At 37.4% G+C, this 25551-nt stretch overlaps 1 protein-coding gene across 4 annotated transcripts in view; it reads right to left on the reverse strand.

Annotated features, from left to right (window-relative positions):
* ICE2 (interactor of little elongation complex ELL subunit 2) overlaps positions 1–20986 on the reverse strand; it is a 75355-nt gene extending 54369 nt beyond the window's left edge. For 2 of the 4 annotated variants that reach the window (XM_053595267.1, XM_053595270.1), the window contains exons 1-5: positions 20887–20986; positions 19872–20006; positions 17652–17756; positions 9645–9906; positions 8256–8375 (exon numbers count right to left, since the gene is read on the reverse strand). In XM_053595267.1, coding sequence (XP_053451242.1) covers positions 8256–8375; positions 9645–9906; positions 17652–17756; positions 19872–19912 — 528 coding nt within the window. In that variant the 5' untranslated portion in view covers positions 19913–20006; positions 20887–20986. Of the gene's footprint in view, positions 1–8255; positions 8376–9644; positions 9907–11572; positions 11720–17651; positions 17757–19871; positions 20007–20886 lie in introns of those variants that run through there. The other 2 variants (XM_053595269.1, XM_053595268.1) reach the window with 2 other exon arrangements.
* Positions 20987–25551: the final 4565 nt, after the last annotated feature.

Genomic DNA, 25551 nt, shown 5'->3' on the forward strand with positions numbered 1-25551 from the left:
ATATCCAGCTAAACTGAGTTTCATTTATGGTGGAGAAATTAAATAATTTAATGACATTCATATGTTGAAGAAATTTGCCATAACCAAACCAGCTCTTTAGGATATTCTCAGACCTATCGTCCATAATGACCAGCCCAATCCTCTACCACAAAAGTAAACTCACTCAGAATCTTTTGATCAAACTCCAACTTCCACAATGGTGAAAGGATTAAAAATGTCCACTGGACTTTCGAAAAACTTGATACCCAAAATTTTACCAGACTTATCAATATTCTCCATTAATGTGAATGGCTTAAACTGTCTGCTAAAGAGGGACAGGTTAGCTGACTGGATACAAAAACTCAGGCCAGATATTTGCTGCATACAAGAGTCACATCTTATCTTCACAGATAAATATAGACTCAGGATGAAAGGATGGTCATCCATATTTCAGGCAAATGGTAATCAGAAAAAAGCAGGTGTTGCAATTCTATTTGCAGACACAATAGGCTTTAAACCAACAAAAGGAAGGAATGATAAGAATGGTCACTTCATATTTGTTAAGAGCAATACTCAATATAATGAGATTTCAATTATTAATATTTATGCACCCAACCAGAATGCACCTCAATTTATAAGAGAAACTCTAATAGACATGAGCAACTTGATTTCCTCCACCTCCATAACAGTCAGAGATTTCAACACTCCTGTGGCAGTGTTGGATAGATCCTCCAATAAGAAGCTGAGCAAAGAAATTTTAGATTTAAACCTAACCGTCCATCATTTGGATTTAGCAGACATCTACAGAACATTTCGTCCCAACAAAGCTGAATACACATACTTCTCATCAGCCAAGGGAACATACTCCAAAATCGATCACATCTTAGGTCACAGTCAAATTTAAAGGAATAGAAATTATTCCTTGCGTCTTCTCAGACCACCATGGAATAAAAGTTGAACTCAGTAACAATAGGAATCTGCATACTCATACAAAAACATGGAAGTTAAATAACCTTATGCTGAATGATAGCTGAGTAAGAGATAAGAGGGAAACTGCCAAATTTTTGGAACAAAACGACAATGAAGACACGAATTATCAGAACCTCTGGGATACCGCAAAGGCAGTGCTAAGAAGGAAATTTATAGCACTGCAAGCCTTCCTCAAGAGAACGGAAAGAGAGGAAGTTAACAACTTAATAGGACACCTGAAGCAACTGGAAAAGGAAGAACATTCCAACCCCAAACCCAGTAGAAGAAAAGAAATAACCAAAATTAGAACAGAATTAAATGAAATTGAAAACAAAAGAATTATACAACAGATCAATAAATCCAACAGTTGGTTTTTTGAAAAGGTCAATAAAATAGATAAACCTTTGGCTAACCTAACCAGGAAAAAAAGAGTAAAATCTCTAATCTCATCAATCAGAAACAACAAAGATGAAATAACAACAGACTCCTCAGAAATTCAAAAAATCCTTAAGAATATTACAAGAAACTTTATTCTCGGAAATATGAAAATCTGAAGGAAATTGACCAATACTTGGAAGCACGTCACCTTCCAAGACTTACCCAGAATCAAGTGGAAATGTTGAACAGGCCCATATCAAGTTCTGAAATAGCATCAACCATACAAAACCTCCCTAAAAAGAAAAGCCTGGGACCAGATGGCTTCACATCAGAATTCTACCAAACCTTTAAAGAGGAACTAGTACCTATATTACTCAACCTGTTCCAAAATGTAGAAAAAGAAGAAAGACTACCCAACATGTTCTATGAAGCAAACATCACCCTAATCCCCAAACCAGGAAAAAACCCAACAGGAAAAGAAAATTATAGACCAATATCACTAATGAATATAGATGCAAAAATATTCAACAAGATCCTAACAAACAGAATCCAGCAACACATCAAACAAATTATACATCATGACCAAGTCAGTTTTATCCCAGGGTCTCAAGGCTGGTTCAATATACGTAAATCTATAAGTATAATTCAGCACATAAACAAATTAAAAAACAAAGACCATATGATTCTCTCAATTGATACAGAAAAAGCTTTTGATAATATCCAGCATCCCTTCATGATCAGAACACTTAAGAAAATTGGTATAGAAGGGACATTTCTTAAACTGATAGAGGCCATCTACAGCAAACCCACAGCCAATATCCTATTGAATGGAGTCAAATTGAAATAATTTCCACTCAGATCAGGAACCAGACAAGGCTGCCCATTGTCTCCACTGCTCTTTAACATTGTAATGGAAATTTTAGCCATCGCAATTAGGGAACAAAAGGCGATCAAGGGTATCCATATAGGGTCAGAAGAGATCAAACTTTTGCACTTTACAGATGATATGATTGTACATCTGGAAAACACCAGGGATTCTACTACAAAGCTCTTAGAAGTGATCAAGGAATATAGGAGCATCTCAGGTTACAAAATCAACATTCATAAATCAGTAGCCTTTCTATATCCAACAATAGTCAAGCTGAAAAAACAGTTAAGGACTCTATTCCATTCACAGTAGTGCCAAAGAAGATGAAATATTTGAGAATTTATCCAACAAAGGATGTGAAACTCTAAGAAAAGAAATACCTGAAAATGTTAACAAATGGAAAAACATACCATGCTCATGGCTGGGAAGAATCAATATTGTTAAAATGTCCATACTACCCAAAACAATATACAATTTTAATGCAATCCCTATTAAAGCTCCACTGTCATACTTTTAAGATCTTGAAAAAATAATACTTCATTTTATATGGAATCAGAAAAAACCTTGAATAGCCAAGACATTACTCAGAAATAAAAACAAAGCAGGAGGAATCACGCTACCAGACCTCAGACTATACTATAAATCGATAGTGATCAAAACAGCATGGTACTGGCACAAAAACAGAGAAGTAGATGTCTGGAACAGAACAGAGAACCAAGAGATGAATCCAGCTACTTAGCGTTATTTGATCTTTGACAAGCCAATTAAAAACATTCAGTGGGGAAAAGATTCCCTATTTAACAAATGGTGCTGGGTGAACTGGTTGGCAACCTGTAGAAGACTGAAACTGGACCCCTACCTTTCACCATTAACTAGACAGACTCTCTCTGGATTAAAGATTTAAACTTAAGACATGAAACTATAATAATACTAGAAGAAAATGCAGGGAAACCCTTGAAGATATCAGTCTGGGTTAGTATTTTATGAGGAGGACCTCCCGGGCAATTGAAGCAGCTTCAAAAATACACTACTGGGACCTGATCAAACTAAAAAGCTTCTGCACAGCCAAGAACACAGTAAGTAAAGCAAGCAAACAGCCCTCAGAATGGGAGAAGATATTTGCAGGTTATGTCTCTGACAAAGGTTTAATAACCAGAATCCACAGAGAACTCAAACGTATAAGCAAGAAAAGAACAAGTGATACCATCACAGGCTGGGCAAGGGACTTGAAGAGAAACTTCTCTGAAGAAGACAGGCACATGGCCTACAGACATATGAAAAAATGCTCATCATCTTTAATCATCAGAGAAATGCAAATCAAAACTACTTTGAGATATCATCAACTCCAGTAAGATTAGCCCATATCACAAAATCCCAAGACCAGAGATGTTGGAGAAAAGGGAACACTTCTACACTGCTGGTGGGAATGCAAATTAATACATTCCTTTTGGAAAGATGTGTGGAGAACACTTAGAGATCTAAAAATAGACCTGCCATTCAATCCTATAATTCCTCTACTAGGTATATACCCACAAGAACAAAAATCACATTATAACAAAGCTATTTGTACCAGAATGTTTATTGCAGCCCAATTCATAATTGCTAAGTCATGGGAAAAGCCCAAGTACCCATCGATCCACAAATGGATTAATAAATCATGGTATATGTACACCATGGAATATTATGCAGCCCTAAAGAAGGATGGAGACTTTACCTCTTCCATGTTTACATGGATGGAGCTGTAACATATTCTTGTTAGTAAAGTATCTCAAGAATGGAAGACAAAGTATCCAATGTACTCAGCCCTACTATGAAACTAATTTATGGCTTTCACATGAAAGCTATAACCCAGTTATATAACCTAAGAATAGGGGGAATGGGGAGCGGGAGGGGAGGAAGGGGGAAGGATGGATGGAGGGAGGGTGATTGGTGGGATTACACCTGCGGTGCATCTTACAAGGATACACATGAAACTTAGTAAATGTAGAACATAAACGAAAAAAAAAAAAAGAAACAATCCAGTAGTAAAAGGAGAAGAGTCGAAGTCATTTTGCCAAGAAATAAATGAGAAACACACACATGAAAACATGCTCCATATTGTGTACATACAGCATCATATCCTCTAAAATGGCTAAAACTAAAATGACTGCAAATATCAGCTGTTATCGAAGATTTTGGGCACTTACACACTGCTGGTTGGAATATAAATTGGTATAACCACTTTGGAAAACAGTTTACATTATTTATTCAAGTTGAAGATATGCATATCCTCTGAGCTAACAATTCTATTCCCACCTATACAGTCCTTGATTTATGATGGTTTGACTTACAGTTTTTCTACTTTACGATGGTGTAAAATCATTGCAATTTTGTCACAATATACAGTATTCAATAAATTACAAGACATTCAGCACTTTATTCTAAAGTAGGATTTGTTTTAGATGATTTTGCCCAACTGTAGCCTAATAAATTTTCTGAGCACATTTAAGGTAAACCAGGCTAAGCTATGGTGTTCAATAGGTTAGGTAAATTAAATGCATTTTCAGCTTTAAATGGACTTTTGGGGATGTAAGCCATTGTAAATCAAGGAGCATCATACACATCCAACTGAAATGTATATACATGCGCACCAACAGGTATGGATGACCATATTCATAAGAGTAATGCTTAGAATAGCTCCAAAGTGGAAACAACCCAAACTTTAATCAAAAGAATGATTCATACAACAGAATGGACAGAAATGAAAATCTATGAACTATAACTATACACGACTTAACAATCTCACAAACACAATATCAAGTGCAAGAAGAAAGGCACAAAAGTCTCCTGTGCAAATAAAAACCAAAATCAGGCAAAAGAGAGCTAGAAATGAGACAGAAATGAAAATCTATGAACCATAACTATACACGACTTAAGAATCTCACAAACACAATATCGAGTGCAAGAAGGAAGGCACAAAAGTCTCCTGTGCAAATAAAAACCAAAATCAGGCAAAAGAGAGCTAGAAGAATTAAAAAATGAATACAGAAATTATGACCACAAAGGTGATTTATTAAAGGAGGGAACAGCTCAATATCTGTAGCTCAAGTGGCTAAGGCGCCAGCCACATACACCAGAGCTGGTGGGTTCTCATCCAGCCTAGGCCTGCCAAACAACAATGACAACTATAACCAAAAAATAGCTGGGCATTGTGGCAGGCGCCTGTAGTCCCAGCTACTTGGGAGGCTAAGGCAAGAGAATCGCTTAAGCCCAGGAATTGGAGGTTGCTGTCAGCTGTGACACTATGGCACTCTACCCAGGGTGACAGCTTGAGGCTCTGTCTCAAAAATAAATAAATAAAATAAAAATATAAAGGAGGGAATAATTTTATCACATTATCTGGTGAGGATACAACAGGGGGCTTTGGTTACTGGTAATGTTTTATTCTTGACTTGGGTAAGAGTTAAGTGTTTATTGGCTCATTGCCTGTAGCTCAGCGGTGAGGGCGCCAGCCACATATACCGGAGCTGGCAGATTCGAATCCAGCCCGGGCCTGCCAAACAACAATGACAACTGCAACCAAAAAATAGCCGAGCATTGTGTTGGGCATCTGTAGTCCCAGCTACTTGGGAGGCTGAGGCAAGAGAATCTCTTAAGCCCAAGACCTTGAGGTTGCTGTGAGCTGTGACCCAGTGCAACACAGTAAGACTCTGTCTCAAAAAAAAAAAAAAAAGAAGAGTTAAGTGTTTACTGTAAAATTATTAAGTTATATGTTTGTTCTTTTGCTCTGAATATTTTTCCACAGGTATATTACATTGTATAACAAAATTTTAAAATGTAAACAAATCTAGGAAAGTATCAGAGATTCTTTGGGGTAGGAATGTAAATACAACTTACAGAAAATGCACTGCCATGTCAATATGGATAAAAATCAGGATCTAACCCTAGACAAGGATCCAAGAGAGACTTCCAACTTGGGTCTTCCCATTTGCCAGAAGCTCTGGTGCTTTTTTACTGCTTCTGTATTCCTTTCTGTCTAATAAAATCTATCTTACCATTGGCGGGGGGCGAAACAAGATCTAATGTTTATCATTAGCTACAAATAGTGTACTTTGCTAATAAGCATTTTTATATTCACTCAATAAATACTTACACTGAGCACCTACTGTGAGCCACACACTATTCTAGTCTTTAGGAATACAGCAGTGAACAAAACAGTGCTTACATATAGAGTGTGGAGAAAGATAACAAACGAAAATGAAACAATAATAAAAACTCTGAGGGTGATATTTCCTATAGGTAATCAGAACATCCTTATTGACAGGTGACATCTCAACAGAAAGACCTAAAAGGATCAAGGAACTAATCCATGCAGATATCTAAAGAACAACTTCACAGAAAAATAGGAATAGTAAATGCCAAAGGCCTTAAAGCTAGATCACATCTGAAATGGGCAAGAAACACACAGAGGCCAGTAGGTAGGTATAGTAACTGAGAGGGTGATTTGTAGAAGATGGAGCCAGGAGATGGAGGAAGGGGAGAGATCATAGAGACCATTGCAGAACTTTGTAAAGACTTCCAGAGACTCGAGGCTGTTATAAACCAGTAAGATGAGGGGATATCTTTATGTTTTAGAAACATCATTCTGTTACTTCAAAGGCACTATTATAATAGCAGCCAGCTGCCAGGTCCTTTTCCACATAGAAAAATACGACATTGCATTTGAGTATATTATATTTAGATTCAGAGAAATTAAAAATAAAATTCTTCTGGGGCGACGCCTGTGGCTCAGTCGGTAAGGCGCCAGCCCCATATACCGAGGGTGGTGGGTTCAAACCCAGCCCCGGCTGAACTGCAACCAAAAAATAGCCGGGCGTTGTGGCGGGCGCCTGTAGTCCCGGCTGCTCGGGAGGCTGAGGCAAGAGAATCGCTTAAGCCCAGGAGTTGGAGGTTGCTGTGAGCTGTGTGAGGCCATGGCACTCTACCGAGGGCCATAAAGTGAGACTCTGTCTCTACAAAAAAAAAAATAAAATAAAATTCTTCCTTTCATTTAGAAGAATCACTGTTCTGCTTCTTGTTATCTTACAAAGTATGTTTAAAACAGTAAAAGACTCTTGGCTGCCTCCCAATGTTCTTTTTTTTTTTTTTTTTTTTTTTTGTAGAGACAGGGTCTCACTTTATGGCCCTCGGTAGAGTGCCGTGGCCTCACACAGCTCACAGCAACCTCCAGCTCCTGGGCTTCAGCGATTCTCTTGCCTCAGCCTCCCGCGTAGCTGGGACTACAGGCGCCCGCCACAACGCCCGGCTGTTTTTTGGTTGCAGTTTGGCCGGGGCCGGGTTTGAACCCGTCACCCTCGGTATATGGGGCTGGCGCCTTACTGACTGAGCCACAGGCGCCGCCCCCAATGTTCTTTTTAATTATCATAAAATACACATAAAACTTACTATCTGAAGCCTTTATTAAGTATAAAACTCAGTGGTGTTAAATATACTTACGTTGTTTATAGTCACCAATCTTAAAGGCTTACAAATACTAGTATTTGTAGATGAACTCCACTACAAAAATATATATTAATAGCTACCACTTAAGTAGAATACTTTAAATTTTTCCTAGGTTTACTGAATGATGATAAGATATGAGGTAGGGTGATTAATAGGCTTTGCTGATAATTACAAAACTTAAGTTGACATTTAGCATTTGGTGACTGGTTACCATGAACTTAATGAACACAAGTTCATGTTACTCAGTTTCTAAAGGATCACTCAAAGTTGTAAGATACAAATGAACTTCTTAAACATTATTTTCTCACAAGGGAAATAAATGGATCAAACTATCCATGTGAATAAAATGTAATGCTAAAATACAGTAGTTGGATCATTAAAAACCATAAACACAGATAACGTAGTACACAATTTTGAGATATGTAATACATGATAAATAAAAGACCCATAAATAACTTGGTCTCTAACTGATATTATCAGTTCCAGATGCTTTTGGCAGCATCACCACACATTCTAGAACGCTGCTACTGCTTATCGCTTGACAGTTTTAAGTAAAATATGATTTTATTTTTTTTTTTACCTCTGTGAAGAGATGGGCATCATCAGAAAGCATATTATAATCCTGTGGACATTTCTTTGCAGAATTCTGTAAAAACTTTAGGAACTCAGTAACTTCTTCATTCACGTGTTTTTTCATATCCTGATTTTTAAAAAAGTAGACATGTCTTGGAATAAAAAGTTTCATTAAAAAATAATTACTTCTCAATCATTGCTCTAATAATTTGGAATTAAAGAATAATTAAAGTATCAAATCCAAAGCAGAAACTACAAAGAAAATGTTAATAGAAATTATTATATAATAATAAACTTCTATGATAAAAAAACTCCACAGAAATAGAAACACACATGACAAATACTACAATATATATTTAGTGCTTAAGAAATTCATTTTATAAAATGCTACCAACATAAAAAAAAAGATAAACACCCTAAATAACCCAATGGAAAAATGAGTTAACAGGTTCGGTGCCTGTAGCTCAGTGAGTAGGGCACCGGCTACATACACTGAGGCTGGCGGGTTGAAGCCTGGCCCTACCCTGCTAAACAATAATGACAACTACAACCAAAAAATAGCCTGGCATTGTGGTGGGCGCCTGTAGTCCCAGCTACTTGGGAGGCTGAGCCAAGAGAATCTCTTAAGCCCAAGACCTTGAGGTTGCTGTAAGCTGTGACTCCACGGCCTTCTATGGAGGGCGACGCAGTGAGACTCTGTCTCAAAAAAACAAAAAGAAAAATGAGCTAACAATATGAATGAAAAAAGAAAGATGGCTTATAAACATATGGAAAATGTTATTTTCATTAGTAATTAATGTACATTAATTAAATTAATGTGTAACGTAAGCGATCTTTTTCCACATATAGAATTAGAGACAAAAAAGGTAATATCCAGTATTAGTAAAGATACTTTGTTTAAAGTGTCTTAAAATAGTGGTACAAGTTGTTTTAACCTTTTTGCAGAATAATTTACCCATGTAAATTACTGTAGATGAAAGCATTACAAACAGACACAGTCTTTGATCTAGTAATTTTATGAAGGGAACAATCAGATATGGACAAAGATTGTGCTACAAGGATGTTGAGGACAGTATCAGTTATACATATGTAACTGAGAATTTGATAACCTCTTAATTGAAGTAATACTTAAGCAATAATTAAAAATTGGCGCAACAAGCTACGTAAAGTTCTCCTGCTAGTATTTAAGATGAAGTGGAGTCAGACATGCTCTGAAATATAGCAAAACGCCCAAACTATACTAGAACCAACAAAGAAATTAAAGCACCATTTTCTGTTAATCAAACTTAAATTTTCCATTAAAAGAATATGACTACACTTAAAACATAAATGCAAATTGTGAATAAAAATATTTCCTGACTAGTTTTTTACTGAAGCTAAAGAAGAGAATACATACCATGTACTGCAAGTAGTCATTTTTATTTATTCCAACAGCTTTAGAATTTGCAGGAATCTTTGCATATTTAACCAACAAGTCCACATAAGTCCTCTGCTCTCTCTGTGAGAAACGAGAGAAACGAGGATAAGGAACTCTTGGTTTTGGAAGAAGAACCATTCCAATTGTGGTTTTAACTTTTTCCTTTGCTTGAGTTGCTGAACTAACTGCCGGCTCATTTTCTACAGAACTTGCTGAGGCATTCAAATTTTCTCCTATACGTCTGGAAAAAAAAATATAATTTACAAATATGTGCTTTTCACATGAAGATTACTATCACGGAATTTCATGATTCTCAATCACTGGGAGAATATAGCATGATTAACAGAGTAAACTCTGGCTTATTATCTAACTCTGACACCTGCATTTTGATGTTTAGACATTTAGTGTAGATTAAGTATTCTGCAGGATAGGATCACATTGCAAACTTACCTTCAATTACCTGACGGGGAGGAAAAGCCATACTTATTAGACTACTTATTCAATTTAGAAGCCTTTTCCTGTTATTGAAGAGGGGGAAATCATTCTCCCCAATTATGTATGCAAGTATTTTGTATTTACATTTTATTATAATGCTAGTTGGTTTTTAATGCTTAAATTCTTCTGTAAAGTATATCAGTTAATACATGGAGAAAAAAGCCACTAAAAATAGGAAATAAAGGAAACCACACACTTTAACAAATTCACTGAGTTTCTAAATTTTCTGGTTTCCTTTACTTAAGAGCTAGCAAGAAAATTCCAAATTATGCATCATATTTTATGGAAGCAGTAGTGATTTTAGAAAAGTTGTACAATCTTCTATCACTCTTGTACATGGCTGAGTCTATGGGAATATCTTTATGCTTTTTATGGAAGCAAAAGCAAAGTCCTGCCATACCTATGAGGAAATGTACCAGAAGAGACAGCAGTGAGTAGCCAGAGAGCCTGTTACCATACTTGTTTATAAAATGTGTGAAAACTGTCTGAATAAAATGGAGTCACTAATATTAAAAAACCCTGACAAATAAAGCTGGGGAAGGCCATAAAGAAAGGGTTCTCAGGTTTGTATCCCAGACAAAATACACTTCTACATGGACATCTACCCAGACATCTGCCCAGCCAACTGCTTGTGTAACTTTGGACTGGTGTCAACCTTGTTACTGATCTTTGTATCCAAGTAAAATTATTTCAGAATTACTGTAAATTCCTCCTAATATTTTCCCTTAAAAACCTGTGTTTTCATTTACCTCCTCAAATATGCATAGTTTAATGGCATTTATATTCTCATTGCAATCATCTACTCCTATACAGAGCACATTTCCATTTTCTTTTCTCTTAGAGTCTGTTTGTTATCTAGCTTGACAAATGCTACCTCTGAATTTAAAAAGTCACCTTACCATCCCAATTACAGTATATGAATATAAACGTCTTACCTTGTTCACAATCTGTCGCTATTCTTTTACCTATCTCTATTCTTGCTATTCTGTTCTTGCAATCTACATTTTTAACAAGAGAACATAGAAGTCCACCAAAAACTACAATTCCTTGGTCTCTGCAAGGAAACCGTTCTTTTCATATGTGGATTACTGTCCTGGAACCACCACAGTAACTGTTTTTTATGACTTGGCTCCAAGTTATACACCAACGATCCACAGATAAAGAGAAATAATGAAAAAGACGATAGATATTTCCTGATTCATTCGTCACCCTGCCACTCCCTAATACTTATTAGGTGATTACCATGTGCCAGCCTCTATACAAGCTACCGGAGATACATTAAGCACAGTATGATCTCTGCCCTCCAGGACCTTGTGATCAAAAGTATGAGACAAGTGAATGGAGAAGTAAGAAAATGATGTACATCAATACAATGTGACTATGGAGATCTTAGGTTTCCAAACTGAACATACCAAATAGGTGACTGAGAAGAATCCTAAGGACATCATGATCAGGGATTAAGAGGGAGAAAGAGAAGGAGGAAGAAATGTCCAGAGCAGTGGTTCTCGATCATGACAGTGTTAATTTCCTCAGAGCATTCTGGAAGCCTGTAGGTGCATCTGGATTGTCACAAAAGAGAGGGGGGATTAAAGGTATTTAGAGGTGAGGAATGCTAGGTGCCTGTGATGTATAGCACTGCCCTACACAACTGGGCAGGCTTTCTCTGACACGCACGTAAGTCTGGTCTGTTATTATCTATCCTGATAGTACATCTTATTCCCTTTTATTTTTCTTATGACTCTTTTATGGCATAGTTTATCTTACTTCTCTTAAATACAACTCTGTGCATTTTAACCGGTTTATCTAGTTACTTGATTATATCTTCTAGTATAGTGAAGTTTACACATTTACATATTAAGATAGAAATTATTTACTTTTAGTTTCATATTTATATATGTAGGATTTTATACTCTTTTTAAAAGTTCTGTCTGTGGTAATTATTATGAATTTCATTTCAATCTACTAAAGGAGGTGTCTTTTAAATACTTCTTACAGGCCAGGCACAGAGGATCATGCCTATAATCCTAGCACTCTGGGAGACGGGTGGGCTGGAGACCAGCCTGAGCCAGAGTGAGACCCCCATCTCTGAAACAAAAAAACGGCGTTGTGGTGAGCACCTGCAGTTCCAGCTACTTGAGAGGCTGAGGCAAGAGAATTGCTTAAGCCCAAGAGTTCGACATTGTTGTGAGCTGTAACACGACAGCACTCTACCGAGGGTGACAAAGTGAGATTACGTCTCAAACACAAAAAAAAAAATTTTTTTTTTTTTCTTACAAAAAGTAGAAGTGTTTCAGCCTGATAAGGCTGAGAATTACTAATTTAGATTGGTTTCTGGACAAAGAGTGAGTTAAACTCATCTAAAACTACCACTGATTTCTTTTAAGACAACTTAGTAGAATAAATACGGTAAAAATGTCGAAAGATGGCAACAGTATGTTACAAAAAGATTTAGATCCTCCCTTCCCCCAAATAAAGCAAAAAATTCAAGACCACCTCTTAGAGCTAAGCAGTGGATAAAAAACTAATCAAGAAAGCTGATTAGTGAATGGAAAAAGAATTTTGGAAATTAAAATTAGGATGCTTAGGTTTGCTCTGAAAATAATGCAGGTGAAAGAATACACACTTATCCACTAAAGTTTCTCTGATTACTGTATAAAAATAAGCATATTTTAGGTTAACAAAATGAATATTAACTGCTGATCTTGGGAGAACTGTATTACAGCAAATTGATTTTCCACTAGAAAATGTCTTGAGAGCTATTCAAACCTAATAGTATTGTGTCTGCAACTCTTAACAATACTGCTTCACAGCTGTCTCTCTGAATATGAGAACATGTCTGTCCTTGTGGCACAAACTGGCAAATTTAATTAAGCTGCTGCAGCAACAAGATGCTGACTCAGATATGCCAGCACAGGAATGTCAAGAAATTCTAGCAGTTTAAATTGGCTACGTTCAGCAAAGAATGAAATGGTAGCACATCAAGATCATTTCCTTGTGCAGTGCTGTCAAAATCTTCATCAGGGTGCAAACCAAAGGCATCTGACAGGGTTTCTCTATCCACATTTACAGCATTATATTTTATTTCAGTTGATGGTTTGAAGTTTTCCCCCTTCATTTTGTCAACTATCCATTCTCCTTCTTTACTTAAAGTTTCTATGAAAAAATGGCAGAATCCAAAACTTTTCATTTTCTATATTTTGAAGCCTACTGGTTTGGCAGCTTCTTTAAAAGCAGGATTTGGAAATGATGCTTCTAGCCTCCATCTCAAATTTACTTGTATCTTCTGAATTTGATTTATTTTTATGTATTAAACATGTTAACAGTTTATAATTTTTTTCTATTTAAAGCTATTTTCCCCCTTGTTGACTTTAAAACACAGTTATAAGTAGCTACACCCAGAAACTTTGATTTTTAAAAACGGTAATTGTTTACAACAGGTATTTCTACATGAATAGCTCACAAGACATTTTACTTTTCTCATTTATTCTTAGGTAGACTTTCCCGACGAACATAATTTATTTTTGATGCTTTACAAAAACATGACACAATATTAACTTGTATTATTCATTTGTAAAATCAGTGTTCAAGTTGTCCTTTCATTTTACAAACATTTATAGAGTTCTTACAGAGAGTAAAAGTTTTTTATCTTGAAATTAACAGAGTAAAAAGCCTTTTGGTGGAGAAATAAGGGTTGAATAAAAATTTTTGGAAGCACATAATTAAAAGTGCCGATATTTTCCCAACATGTTAGAGAATATAAAAATACAAAATTAGGGATAACAAAAATTTTACATTCTTCCTGGGTTTTTGTTCCATCAAAAAAAAAAAAAGAACAGTTGAAAATTCACAAGAGCTTAAAAATCCATTCTTACTGTAATAATTTTTAACAACAGCTAAAGTTAGGAAAAAAGACTAGAAACAAATCAGATTTCCTTTTTTTCTACAGGAAAAGGTAAATTATACTAATAAATTATTTTGTGCTACATAGAAATCTAAAGAAAAGAAGCATATCTTAGTTTCTCTTTTTTTAACTATTTTTTTAACAGGATCTCACTACATTGTCAGGCTGCAGTGCAGTGGCTACCCGCAGGCGCAAACATAATGCACTGCAGCCTCAAACTCCTGGACTGACGCTATCTTCCCGTCTCAGCCTCCTGAGTAGATGGGACTAGAGAAAACAAGAATATGCTAGGAAAAAAAATTCTAGGAGTTAGGAACACCCAACTGTCAGAACAATACCCTCTCCCTTACACAAAGCCAGACTATAACACACTCTCAGGATATACTGAGCCAAAGTGGACTTGAAAGGAACCATTGGAAAAATTAAGAAGCAATGGTAAGATGAAGAAGATTAATGTTAGAAATCTTTAGTCTAAAATAATAAAGGCTAGGAGTTAAAAAAAAAAAGATAAAGATATATGTTCACTAAATCTTAGGACACTAGACATTCTTTGATTCAAAGAAACAAAGATAATATAATTATTTGATAATAAGTTTCAAGTAACTAGTTATCTCCAAAACATGGTACAAGATAAATAACGGAAATAGTTTTCTAAAAATATCTGTAAATGTAGTTACATATAAGGCAATCTGTTGCCTCACCCTTATACAGATGATATTAGCAAACACATTATAATTACACACTCTGGCAAGAAAAAAGTTGCCCTAAGACTGCCTCTTTAAAACATTTATTTTTGAGGGCGGCGCCTGTGGCTCAGTTAGTAGGGCGCCGGCCCTATATGCCGAGGGTGGCGGGTTCGGACCCAGCCCCGGCCAAACTGCAACAGAAAAATAGCCGGGCGTTGTGGCAGGCGCCTGTAGTCCCAGCTGCTGGGGAGGCTGAGGCAAGAGAATCGCGTAAGCCCAAGAGTTAGAGGTTGCTGTGAGCTGTGTGATGCCACGGCACTCTACCCTACCCCAGGGCGGTACAGTGAAACTCTGGCTCTACAAAAAAAAAAAAAAAAAAAAAAAATTATTTTTGAAATTGTCTCTTCAACACAACTTCTGCTTGTTTTAATGTCAACTTATCTATTTATTTGATGAAATCAAAAAAATCATTTGTTTCTTTAATGTTTTTAATGGCAACCTGGCAATATCTATCAAAATAAATGTATAAACAGCCTCCACTCATAGGAATTTTATCCTGCTTACAATCACATGTAAAAAAGAATGCTCATTATTTGTAACAGTAAAGGAAAACAAACTAAAAGAATATTAACAGACATCAATTAAAAATTATCTACATCCATTTAAAAAAATAATAAGTTAACTTATGACTCCTTACTGAATCTCAGAGTCAAAGCATTCTATAATAGACATACTCTTATTTGACAATGTGAATGTTACTTTCTTTGCATTATTATTATTATTGCTTAATATTTCGATGCAGCAATTCTGATTTCTTTTCTGAATGTATTTATGTTCGTTCATTCTTTACCAGGTTTTTGTTTCTAGTCCTTATCTTAAACATTGTTATTGTTATTAAATTTTAAGCCTCTTTAATATTGTGAAGGCAAAAAAATGGAAACCTAATAAACACATATATAGGTAAAAATAAAAAATATTATCTACATCCATCAACATAATATGACACAGCTATGAAAAAAATGAATTCAATTTATATGTACTAATATGAAAGATCAACAAAGTATGGTGACAGGGAAGGAAGCCTACAGAATGCAGACTACTACGGGATGCTCCCATTATACAAAATAAAGGGGGGTATATTAATGTGTGTATATTACAGTACACATACACCTATTACAGGCTGAGTCAATTTCACAGACGCATCCTTCACCTTAGACATTAGATTCAAAGGGCTGGATTTGAAGTACAAAATCAGTATTTTATTACTTTTATTCTGCACCAGAAGCTCACTATGTTTCCCAGGCTGGTCTTAAACTCCTCGGCTGAAGCAATCCTCCAGTCTCAGCCTCCCATATAGTTGGACTGCAGGTGCATAACACTGCACTCACAAAATCAGTGTTTTTTTGAAGTTCCAGGGAGTCTGCGGATCAGCCAGTGTGGGAAGCCTGAATATGAAGATGGCAAGAGAATCTAAGAAATACCACAAAAAAACAGAATACTAGGAGAATGAGACATGTCCATAGCCAAGAGCTGATTGATGACCATGAGAGGAGCAGTTTTAGAAGTGAGGACAGAAGACAGATTAAAGTGGGATGTTCAGTGAAAAGCAAGTGCACGGAATAGAATATTTTCAACCCTATTTTAAAAATGCATTCTGCCAATCTATCTTTTGACTGAAATTTAATCTATTTAAAGTAATTATTGATAGAGAAGGAGTTATTAATGCCATTTCATTGTTTTCTTTATGTCTTACAGCTTTTTTGCTCTTCATTTCCTCCCATCAAGCATATACATATAAAAGTCTTTAAAGAAGGGCGGTGCCTGTGGCTCAGTGGGTAGGGCGCCTGCCCCATATGCCCAGGGTGGTGGGTTTGAACCCGGCCCCGGCCAAACTGCAACAACAACAAAAAAGTCTTTAAAGAAGTCTAAGTACAAATGAAAGAAGAGATAAGAAAGTAACTAGGGGGTAATGTGGAGTCCAGGGATTACTTAAAACAGGAAAAACTTGAGTACTTTAAATACTGATCAAGATGACTGGAAATGGGACAGAACAAAGACACAGGAGTAAGAGGGAATAACTAACAGAAAAGATACTGAGAAGACACGAAAAGATGGGGAGATGTGCTTCCTCCATTGAAAAAGGGGAAAGAACAAAAGTGAAGTTTCCCTCAGGGAGTTCCCTAATTCCTCATTTGCTGTATTACACATCTTGAGTAAACTCAATTACTTAGTTTCCAGGTTCATTTAAGATAGAATAGGAATGGTCAATTAAAAAGGAATGCTACAGGCAGGTGAGCAGTAAGAAGAGAAAATTTGGCAGAATTTATTAAAACATAAAATGTATATACTGTCTGACCACATAGATTAATTTCTAAGAATGTATCTTACAGAAATGGTTATCAATAAGTCACCAATGTATTATTTTTAATTACAGAAAAAGAGGAACACAAACATTTTACAACATAGGATAAGATAGGTGAATTAAAAGCACAGCTATGTAATGAAGTAATGCACATATGCAACCATTAAGATTGAGCTATATATGTAGGGGCATGGAAGGATATACAAAATATCACCTTAAATAGAAAAAAGCAATTGCAAAACAGTTTTATAGTATTTAATGCTATTTTTCATATGTTCTTTTTTGTTTTATTATATATACACATATATACACATGTACACATATACATATGTGTTTATACATATATATGTTCATTATAAAGAAAGGTCCAAAAAGATAAATGTCAAAGTGTTAAGAGTGGTTTTCCTATTTTCTGTTTTTTGTATTTCTATAATTTGACTGTTCATGGTGGAAAGAGATATAAAACTTCAACTACCAGAAAAGCATTAAATATGGAAAACATTAAATACGGAAATAAATAACCAAATAAATAAACATATTACCTGTTAGATAAAACACACAGTTCTTTTAAACTTGGAGTCATGGATTGATCTTTATAATTTTCTCGAGAGAAAAATGTCTTAAGGCCATTTTTGGGGGAAACGTCCCTGTGAAAAAAAGTTAATGACGTACATTTGACAATTCAAAATTTCATGCTAAAACAAGAAGATTGTGGTACAATGGTTATTTATAACTATATGCTCTTTATATCCCCTTTCCCAGGCAATCACCTCTTAGTATGTTTAATTTCATATACCACATCTGCGAGCTTAGATGTTTACTTCTTGGACAGTTTTAAGCCCAGACCCATTATGAAATTCTCCACCTCCAATAATCAACCTTTAATTTCCTTTAGTTCCTAATTAAATAAATGTCAGAGAGACTGGAGAGCTAAAGATAGAACAGACTAAAATGCAATTGAGGGTCTGTCAAGGGTAGGTCTCACCTCTGGCCCTGAAGCATGACATTAAGATGTTTGGTTGCTGAACAGCAAATGCTTCTGAAGTTATTTTTGTTTCACCATACAATTGTGCCAGGTCAAAAGGACTAAATATCCTACCTATTTTTGTTAACTTAGTCAATGGTGTGCCCTTGCTAAAACTACCTTGAAAGTGATACATAATTAATTTAGAGATTAACACAGCTAATGTTTTCTATACAGTAAGGATCCAAAACATGCTGGTTGAATGAAGGAATTAAAAAATTCAAAACAGTAAGAACCACTAATTCAAGGAGAACAAAGTTTAGTAGAATTCTACGGGCTACTGTTTGTGCAAAAGTTCTACACCACATGTGGTTTCATAATTCCAGTGATATATAAGAGCATCTGCACTGCATCTGACCACGTGCTTTGTAGCACTGGCAAGGAACATAATTGTGCACACCTCCTAAAATCTACAATAGAACAATCTAATCAAATGGGAACTTTGGAATGTCCCATTCCTCAAATGGGAAATTCTAATACATCTGTTACATACTCATTCCTTACTGTTTTAAAGGGTATTTATCAAAAAAACTATGATTAAGGTATTAATGATAAAATTAGAATGCCTTATTTGCTATGTACCAGTATAGAATTTCTTACCTTGTCATGGTACTGCATTTGTGGCATTTCATTAAATTCTGCATATCATATAAAAACAAGGTGAAAGGCCTCAAAGATTATGAACTCCTTAGGGATGGAAGTACTATTGTCAGTACGCCATGGCTGACACCTGTAATCCTAGCACTCTAGAGGCTGAGACGAGTGGATTCCTTGAGCTCGTGAGTTCGAGACCAGCCTGAGCTAGAGCGACACCCCATCTCTAAAAAAATAGCTGGATGTTGTGGCAGGTGCCTGTAGTCCCAGCTACTTGGGAGGCTGAGGCAAGAGGATTGCTTGAGCCCCAGAGTTTGAGGGGGCTGTGAACTATGACCCCACAGCACTCTACCAAGGGTGACAAAGTAAGATTCTGTTTAAAAAAAAAATTAGCCAGGCATGATGGCGCATGCCTGTAGTTTCAGCTACCTTGGAGGCTGAGGCAAGAGGATCGTTCAAGTCCAAGAGTTTGAAGTTGCTGTGAGCTATGTTACGATGGCACTCTACCCAAGGTGTCAGAATGAGACTGTCTCAAAACAAATACTTATTGAACTTACTGATTCAATATTCTTTGAATCAGGTACTATTTTAATAATCTTTATAACCTCTTGTGACTTTTACATCTTCCTTGCCTGACTTGTCAACATGTGTTAAAAAGACCTAAAGCAGCAAATGTATTAGTTAAATCTCTACAAAACCATACATTACTTAACCGGTTCTCTATTTGTAAAGTTCCCATACACTTCTAAAATAAAGTCTATGCATTTATATTATCATTTGATAAAGATTCAAATATAATAAAAAGCATGTCTATTCTTAAAGATGGTCTTTTTTAGTACTTGTATGGAAATGGGTACAGTTCTTAAACAAGAAAATTCCAGCATCTCTCCTTCACAAGAGACCAACAATAAATACATGATAGACTCATACCTAAAAACAACCTGAGTGCAGAACTTTTGTCATTTTAAGGGTGGAAGTGCAGTCAGCTACTCAAAAGTGTTCAGTATAAGTAAGCTAAACTCTGAGATCTCGAACTTACATTGTTTAACCTGTTTTTCCACATCTCTTCAAGAAACCCCTTCTTATGCAGACACCAATCTCACTTTACTTCTCTTCAGTGGATTAACAAAGTGGTTCAACTCACCAGTTCAGTCTTGGCTCACCCATCGCCATCTTGGAGCTCATTTTCCTAGAGTTCTGCTTTACTCTAGCTCACAGTTCTGCTGCCTGGCAATAAAAGCTGCAACAGAGGCAGGATCCCTCCAGAATCTACACCCAACTGAGAAGAAAAAAAAAAAAAAAAGGTCAAGATCAAAAGCAAGGGATTGGCTAAGCCAGGTGTTGTTAATTGAGGTGAGGCAGAACCCCTCTCAACTGACTATGGCACTTAAAAAAGAATACAATAAACAGATAAATGTTCCCAAGGGTCTTCATAGCACAGCAACAATGAAAAGGTAGGATGAGTCTTTCTCACAGGACGCTCTAAGGAAGTAACAGCCCAAACATGATGGTGTTTTTCGTTGCCTACATACAAGATCAATTTATGACATGGAGCTGTCTGTCCTTACCCAGTTCTCCTCCACTCCCTGACTGCCAAACTAAATCTTGCTTGTTTTCCCAGTCATACATTGTATGGGGCAGTTTCTGGCAGGCAATGCATGACAAAAGCCCTCTAGAATCTTAGAGCCCTTAAAAGTCTTAGCCCTTTCAATGAGATCACTAAGAGACAGCATCAGGACTGCAAATCTGACTTAACCTCTCTCCATGTTCAGTGCTTCTCTGGTCACACAGGCACATCAATAGTGTCATGGGAGAAACTAACAGTAGAATCGAGGGGGTCGGTCTCTTAGCACTGGACGGGCCTGACTGGCTTCCACAACTCTTAACACTTCGACCCAATGTGGGCCTGCAAAGGGGGAGTCGATGAAGGCAAAAGCAATGGCTAAGAGAAGGGAGGTGAAAGGAGAAGGTAAACAAGGCTGCAAGAAGACAGGGAAAGGGGCAAGCAAAGCGGGGTAGGAGCCGAGCCAGAACCGGGAGCGAAGGGTCCCGGCCCCGCCGAGGGCGCCGCCATGTTCCCTCCCCCTCACGAGCGCGCCCGCGGACAGGGCAGCACCCTCCCTGCCGCCTCTCGGCTGCCAGGTAGCCCTTCCGCCCACCTCACGGTCCGCGGCGACTCTGGCCCCGGCCGCAAACCAGACTCCACACTCGCTCCACCCTACTCCGCACACTGTCGCGCGCGCCTGCAGAAGGCCTTATTTAAAGGACGTGCCCGCGCCGCCGCGGCCCTGCGTGATGACGTAACCAGTAACACAGTGGGCGGGGCCCGTGACTCTAGAAAGGGCTTCCCACCTCCCCACTCAGCGAAACTTTGTGGTTCCATCAGCGAAGGGCAAGCCTAGCGTGACTAGGATGAAGTGGCAGGGGGCTGCGTGTTATCTAGGAAGGTCCCTGACTTTGGTGAAGAAAGAGGAGTGTCAAATTGGAAGGAGCACAGGTGACAAGTACAGTTCTGGGAAGACCCAAACAGACTTGGCTGTGACCTTAGTCAAAAAAAGTTTCTTAACTTCACTAACCCTGACTCCTCATCTGTAAAGTGGAGATGATGTTGGTACAACTCCTTAGGATTTTGTAAAGGGTTAAATAAAAAAGAGCTTAAAGTTGTGCTCAACCCATTAATTGGCACATAGTAGGACCTCATTCTGTGCTACTTCACCTCCATTCCACTTCCTGTCCCATTTCAGCTGTCGGTTTCCACCAGAGGCTTCTCTGATTCCCACACTGAGTTTTCCCCCCATTCATTGAGGAAAGATTAAACACTCATACTTTGTGCTGGGTACACATAGGATTAAGAATGAATGCTAGTTTTTCTAGAGTTGTTTAGCAGGCCAGAGCTGGGTTGATATACAGGAATCTAAGGGGTTTACATTAAATGAAACAGTGATAAGCTACGTAAGAGGTATATAGAAAAGATAGTGTGAGTTCAGAGAGGGAGAGAAATTACCAGTGTGATGGGCAAAAAGCAGCTTTAAAAATCAAAAGGCGTACATTGAGTTTTTATATGTCAGTTACTACATCTGGCACTTGCCACGTAGGCTTATTTGAAGAATTTGGTTAGTGGAATAATGGGAAAGGGCGTTCTAGAAAGAGACCAACCCAAATGTCAAAAGAATAACTGCAACAAATTTCAAGATCTCCGTTGTCTTTATTTAGATTCTAGAATCAGGCAACACTTCATTCTATAAAATAGGATAAGTGTTCCAATGAATCAAACTGGAGATTGACTTTATAGACAGAAAAGGGGCTGAAGAAAGGTGAAACAAAGAACAAAAAGTTCTGGATGATTTTTTTTTTTTTTAGAGACAGAGTCTCATTTTGTCACCCTGGGTAGAGTGCCTTGGCACCACAGCTCACAGAAACCTCCAGCTCTTGGGCTTAGGCGATTCTCTTGCCTCAGCCTCCCAGGTAGCTGGGACCACAGGCACCCGCCACAGCACCAGATTATTCTTTTGTTGTAGTCGTCATAGTTGTTTAGCAGGCTTGAGCTGGGTTTGAATTTGCCATCCCCGGTGTACACGGCCAGTGCCCTAACCACTGAACTACAAGTGTGGAGCCCACTAATCTACTTTCTGTCTCCGTATTTGCCCTTTCTGGACATGTCATAAAATGAAATCATATAACATGTTCTGTTTTTTTCTTAGTGTCAAGATTTTAGGATCATCCATTTATTGTTAGTGTATATTCCTTTTTTGTTGAGTAGTTCATTTATGCATATGCCTCATTTTGTTTACCTCATTTAACATTAGATGAACAGGCTGGGCACCTGTAGGTTAGATGACCAGCCCCGTGCACCGGGAGTGGTGGGTTTGAGCCTAGACCGGGCCTGCTAAAAAAAAAAAAAAAAAAAAAAATTAGATGAACTACATTTTTTCAACTGATGTTCTGTGGCACACTGGTGTGCTGTGAGAGGATCTTAGGAGTGCCCTGAAAAATTTTAAAGATCATTAGTTAACTTGGTTTTGAAAGAAGTTCAAAGCTCAGCAAGTATATTCTTTTCTTGCTTTTTTTTCTGATCAACATAATTTAAGTGTGCCACGTTAAGTTTAACTACAGATTCAAGTGTGCCATGACATAAAAAAGGTTGAAAAACTCTGGGATGAACATTTAGATGGTTTCCATTTTGGGGCTATAACAAATAATGCTGTCATGAAGATTTGTGTACAAGTTTTTGTGTGAACTTTGTATTTTTATTTTTCTTGAGTGGGTATCTAGGAGTGGAATTGCTAATTAGTATGGTAAATTTATCTTTAGCTTTTAAAGAAACATCCAAATTAAAGAAAAAAAAAGGAAACTGCCAAATTGTTTTCCAAAGTGATTGGACTATTTTATTCTGTGGATTTTTGACTAGAAGATTTGATTTTCCATTTCTGCTAAACTGAGGAGCAAACAAACCCAGAAATTGAATGAGAAGCCAATTTAATTTTGAAAGAGTTTATAACAGTATGTACTTGCTTGAATTTATAAAATATTTCACTGGACCAAAATTTTAAGAGAACTCTTAAAACTGTGAGCACTGGCTAAGTGAAGTTTTGTAGTTGTTAGTAGGTAGATATTTCTTCTTGTGGATCAAATCAATCAGGAAAATGGGCAAGATCATCCTTTTACCAATATTATTATTATTGTTATTATTTTTATCAGTACTAAATCATTTTCCTAGCCCTCAGCTAACAAGCTTCTTTTGCTGATTGGGGTGAACTTGGCCTTGGAGAGTTTACAGCTTGGTAACTACTTCATTCAGTGAATTGCTTCATGAATTTACAATCATCTGTAAGATACTTTCAAAACCAGAATCCAGAAATAGTCCTCTAGCAAAGAGGTTTCAATCTAGGAATTGATTCAGAAACTTTGGGGAAAAATATTGTTGCTAATAATAGTTTGTTCAAATCAGGCTTTTCAGCAATAAATGGTATTTTAAGCAGGGAGGGAATCATCATTAATCCTGAAAACCAGAAAAATACTCTGGCTCAGGATATGCTGTGTCAGAACAGAATGGCTATAGTGTTCAAATCTTTCTATTCAGAAGATAATATTTTCTCAAATATATTTTGTTATGTTCTATATTACATGGTCCCTTGGCTCAAAAAAAAAAAAAAGACCCAGAAGTAACTGTTCATCTGAATGCTGGTCTTTTATGGGGAATACTTACCTATTCCAGAGAGATACCAACTAGAGAGAAGCTGACTATAGCAGAGATAATTTCAAGTAGAAAAATTTAAAAATTATATTTGTTTTTAGAATAGAATACATCTTATTAGGAGGGTGGAGAAAGAATGTTAGAAGGAGTGGGTCTGGAGCTTGTTAGATGGTCATTATTACAATTAATTTTGAGCGAGGCTAATATTGAAATTAATTTTTATCCTCTAAGCAATGAAAAATTGATAGATAAAGCAATGTCTTTCCCACAAAAGAGGAGTTACCTTAGAATTGAAAATACTATTTGTTGAGCCAGGTTCAGTGGCTCTCTCTTGTAATCTCAGCACTCTGGGAGGCCGAGGTGGGGGGAATCGCTTGAGCTGTCATGAGTTTGAAACTAGACTAAGCAAGAGCGAGACCCCCGTCTCTAAAAAATAGCTGGGCATTGTGGCGGGCACCTGTAGTTCCAGCTACTTGGGAGGCTGAGGCAAGATGGATTGAGCTTGAGGTTGCTGTGAGCTATATGATGCCATAGCACTTTACCGGGGGCAAGAAAGTGAGACTCTGTCTCAAAATATATATATATTGTTTGAAAAGTCCACCAAGCGGATAAACAACCAATGGATTGCTAAGAAATGACTATATTTTACTGGAGTCAGTATTTATCTTCCCAAGGAGAAAAAAAAATCCAGAAGTAAATTAAATGCAGAAAGTCTGTTTCATCTCTTTCCAACATTAGAGATAAATAGCATTAAAATAAAACAGGATTTTTATTCTGCTCAGTACTGATGGTACAGTGATAGGAGACAGTTCCCATTTATCTCCTAGCATGAGGCTTCTGACCCCACTGGGAGTCTAGGCTTGCCTTAAAATTTGCAGTGTGTAGGCCGGGTAGCAAGCGAAGTGGCTCACACCTGTAATCTCAGCACTTGGGAGGTTGAGGTGGGTGGATTGCCTTAGCTCACAGGTTTAAGCTGAGCCTGAGCAAGATCGAGACCCTAAAACTACCCAGGCATTGTGATGAGTGCCTGTAGTCCCAGCTACTTGGGAGGGTGAGGCAAGAGAATCACTTGAGCCTGAGAGTTTGAGGTTGCTGTGAGCTGTGACGCCACAGCACTCTAACCAATGGTGACAGAGTGAGACTCTGTCTCAAAAAAAAAAAAAAAAATTGGCAGTGGGTGGAGCACCCTGGCTCACAGCTGTAATCCTAGCACTCTGGGAGGTCAGGAGTCTGAGGTTGCAGTGAGCCATGATGACCCCTCTGTACCTTAGCACAGGAGACTGGGCAAGACTCTGTCTCCAAAAAAGAAAATGTGGTGGTGGGAGTAGGAGAAGCAGTGCAGGATCTAGCAATGTGATTCTGCGATCCAGGAGGGTTTTGTTTTGTTTTTAAACAGAAATTTCCTCCTCATTCCTGTTTTTGAAATGCTTTACATACGGAAACATCCTTTTTCTTCCGTCTCTGATGACTTACATGACACTAATAGCTTCTTTTGGACCACTGTTTTGAATGCCAGTGGGCCTCACCTTCAGTTTCTTGTTCAAAAGGGAAGGCAGGGAGCTGAGGTGTATCTTAGCACAGCGGCCGTTAGCCTTCCTAGCTCCATGAGCATGTTTCAGTGTCTTCACAT

Source organism: Nycticebus coucang, chromosome 6 (assembly GCF_027406575.1).
Source record: "Nycticebus coucang isolate mNycCou1 chromosome 6, mNycCou1.pri, whole genome shotgun sequence".
NCBI classification, from domain to species: domain Eukaryota; kingdom Metazoa; phylum Chordata; class Mammalia; order Primates; family Lorisidae; genus Nycticebus; species Nycticebus coucang.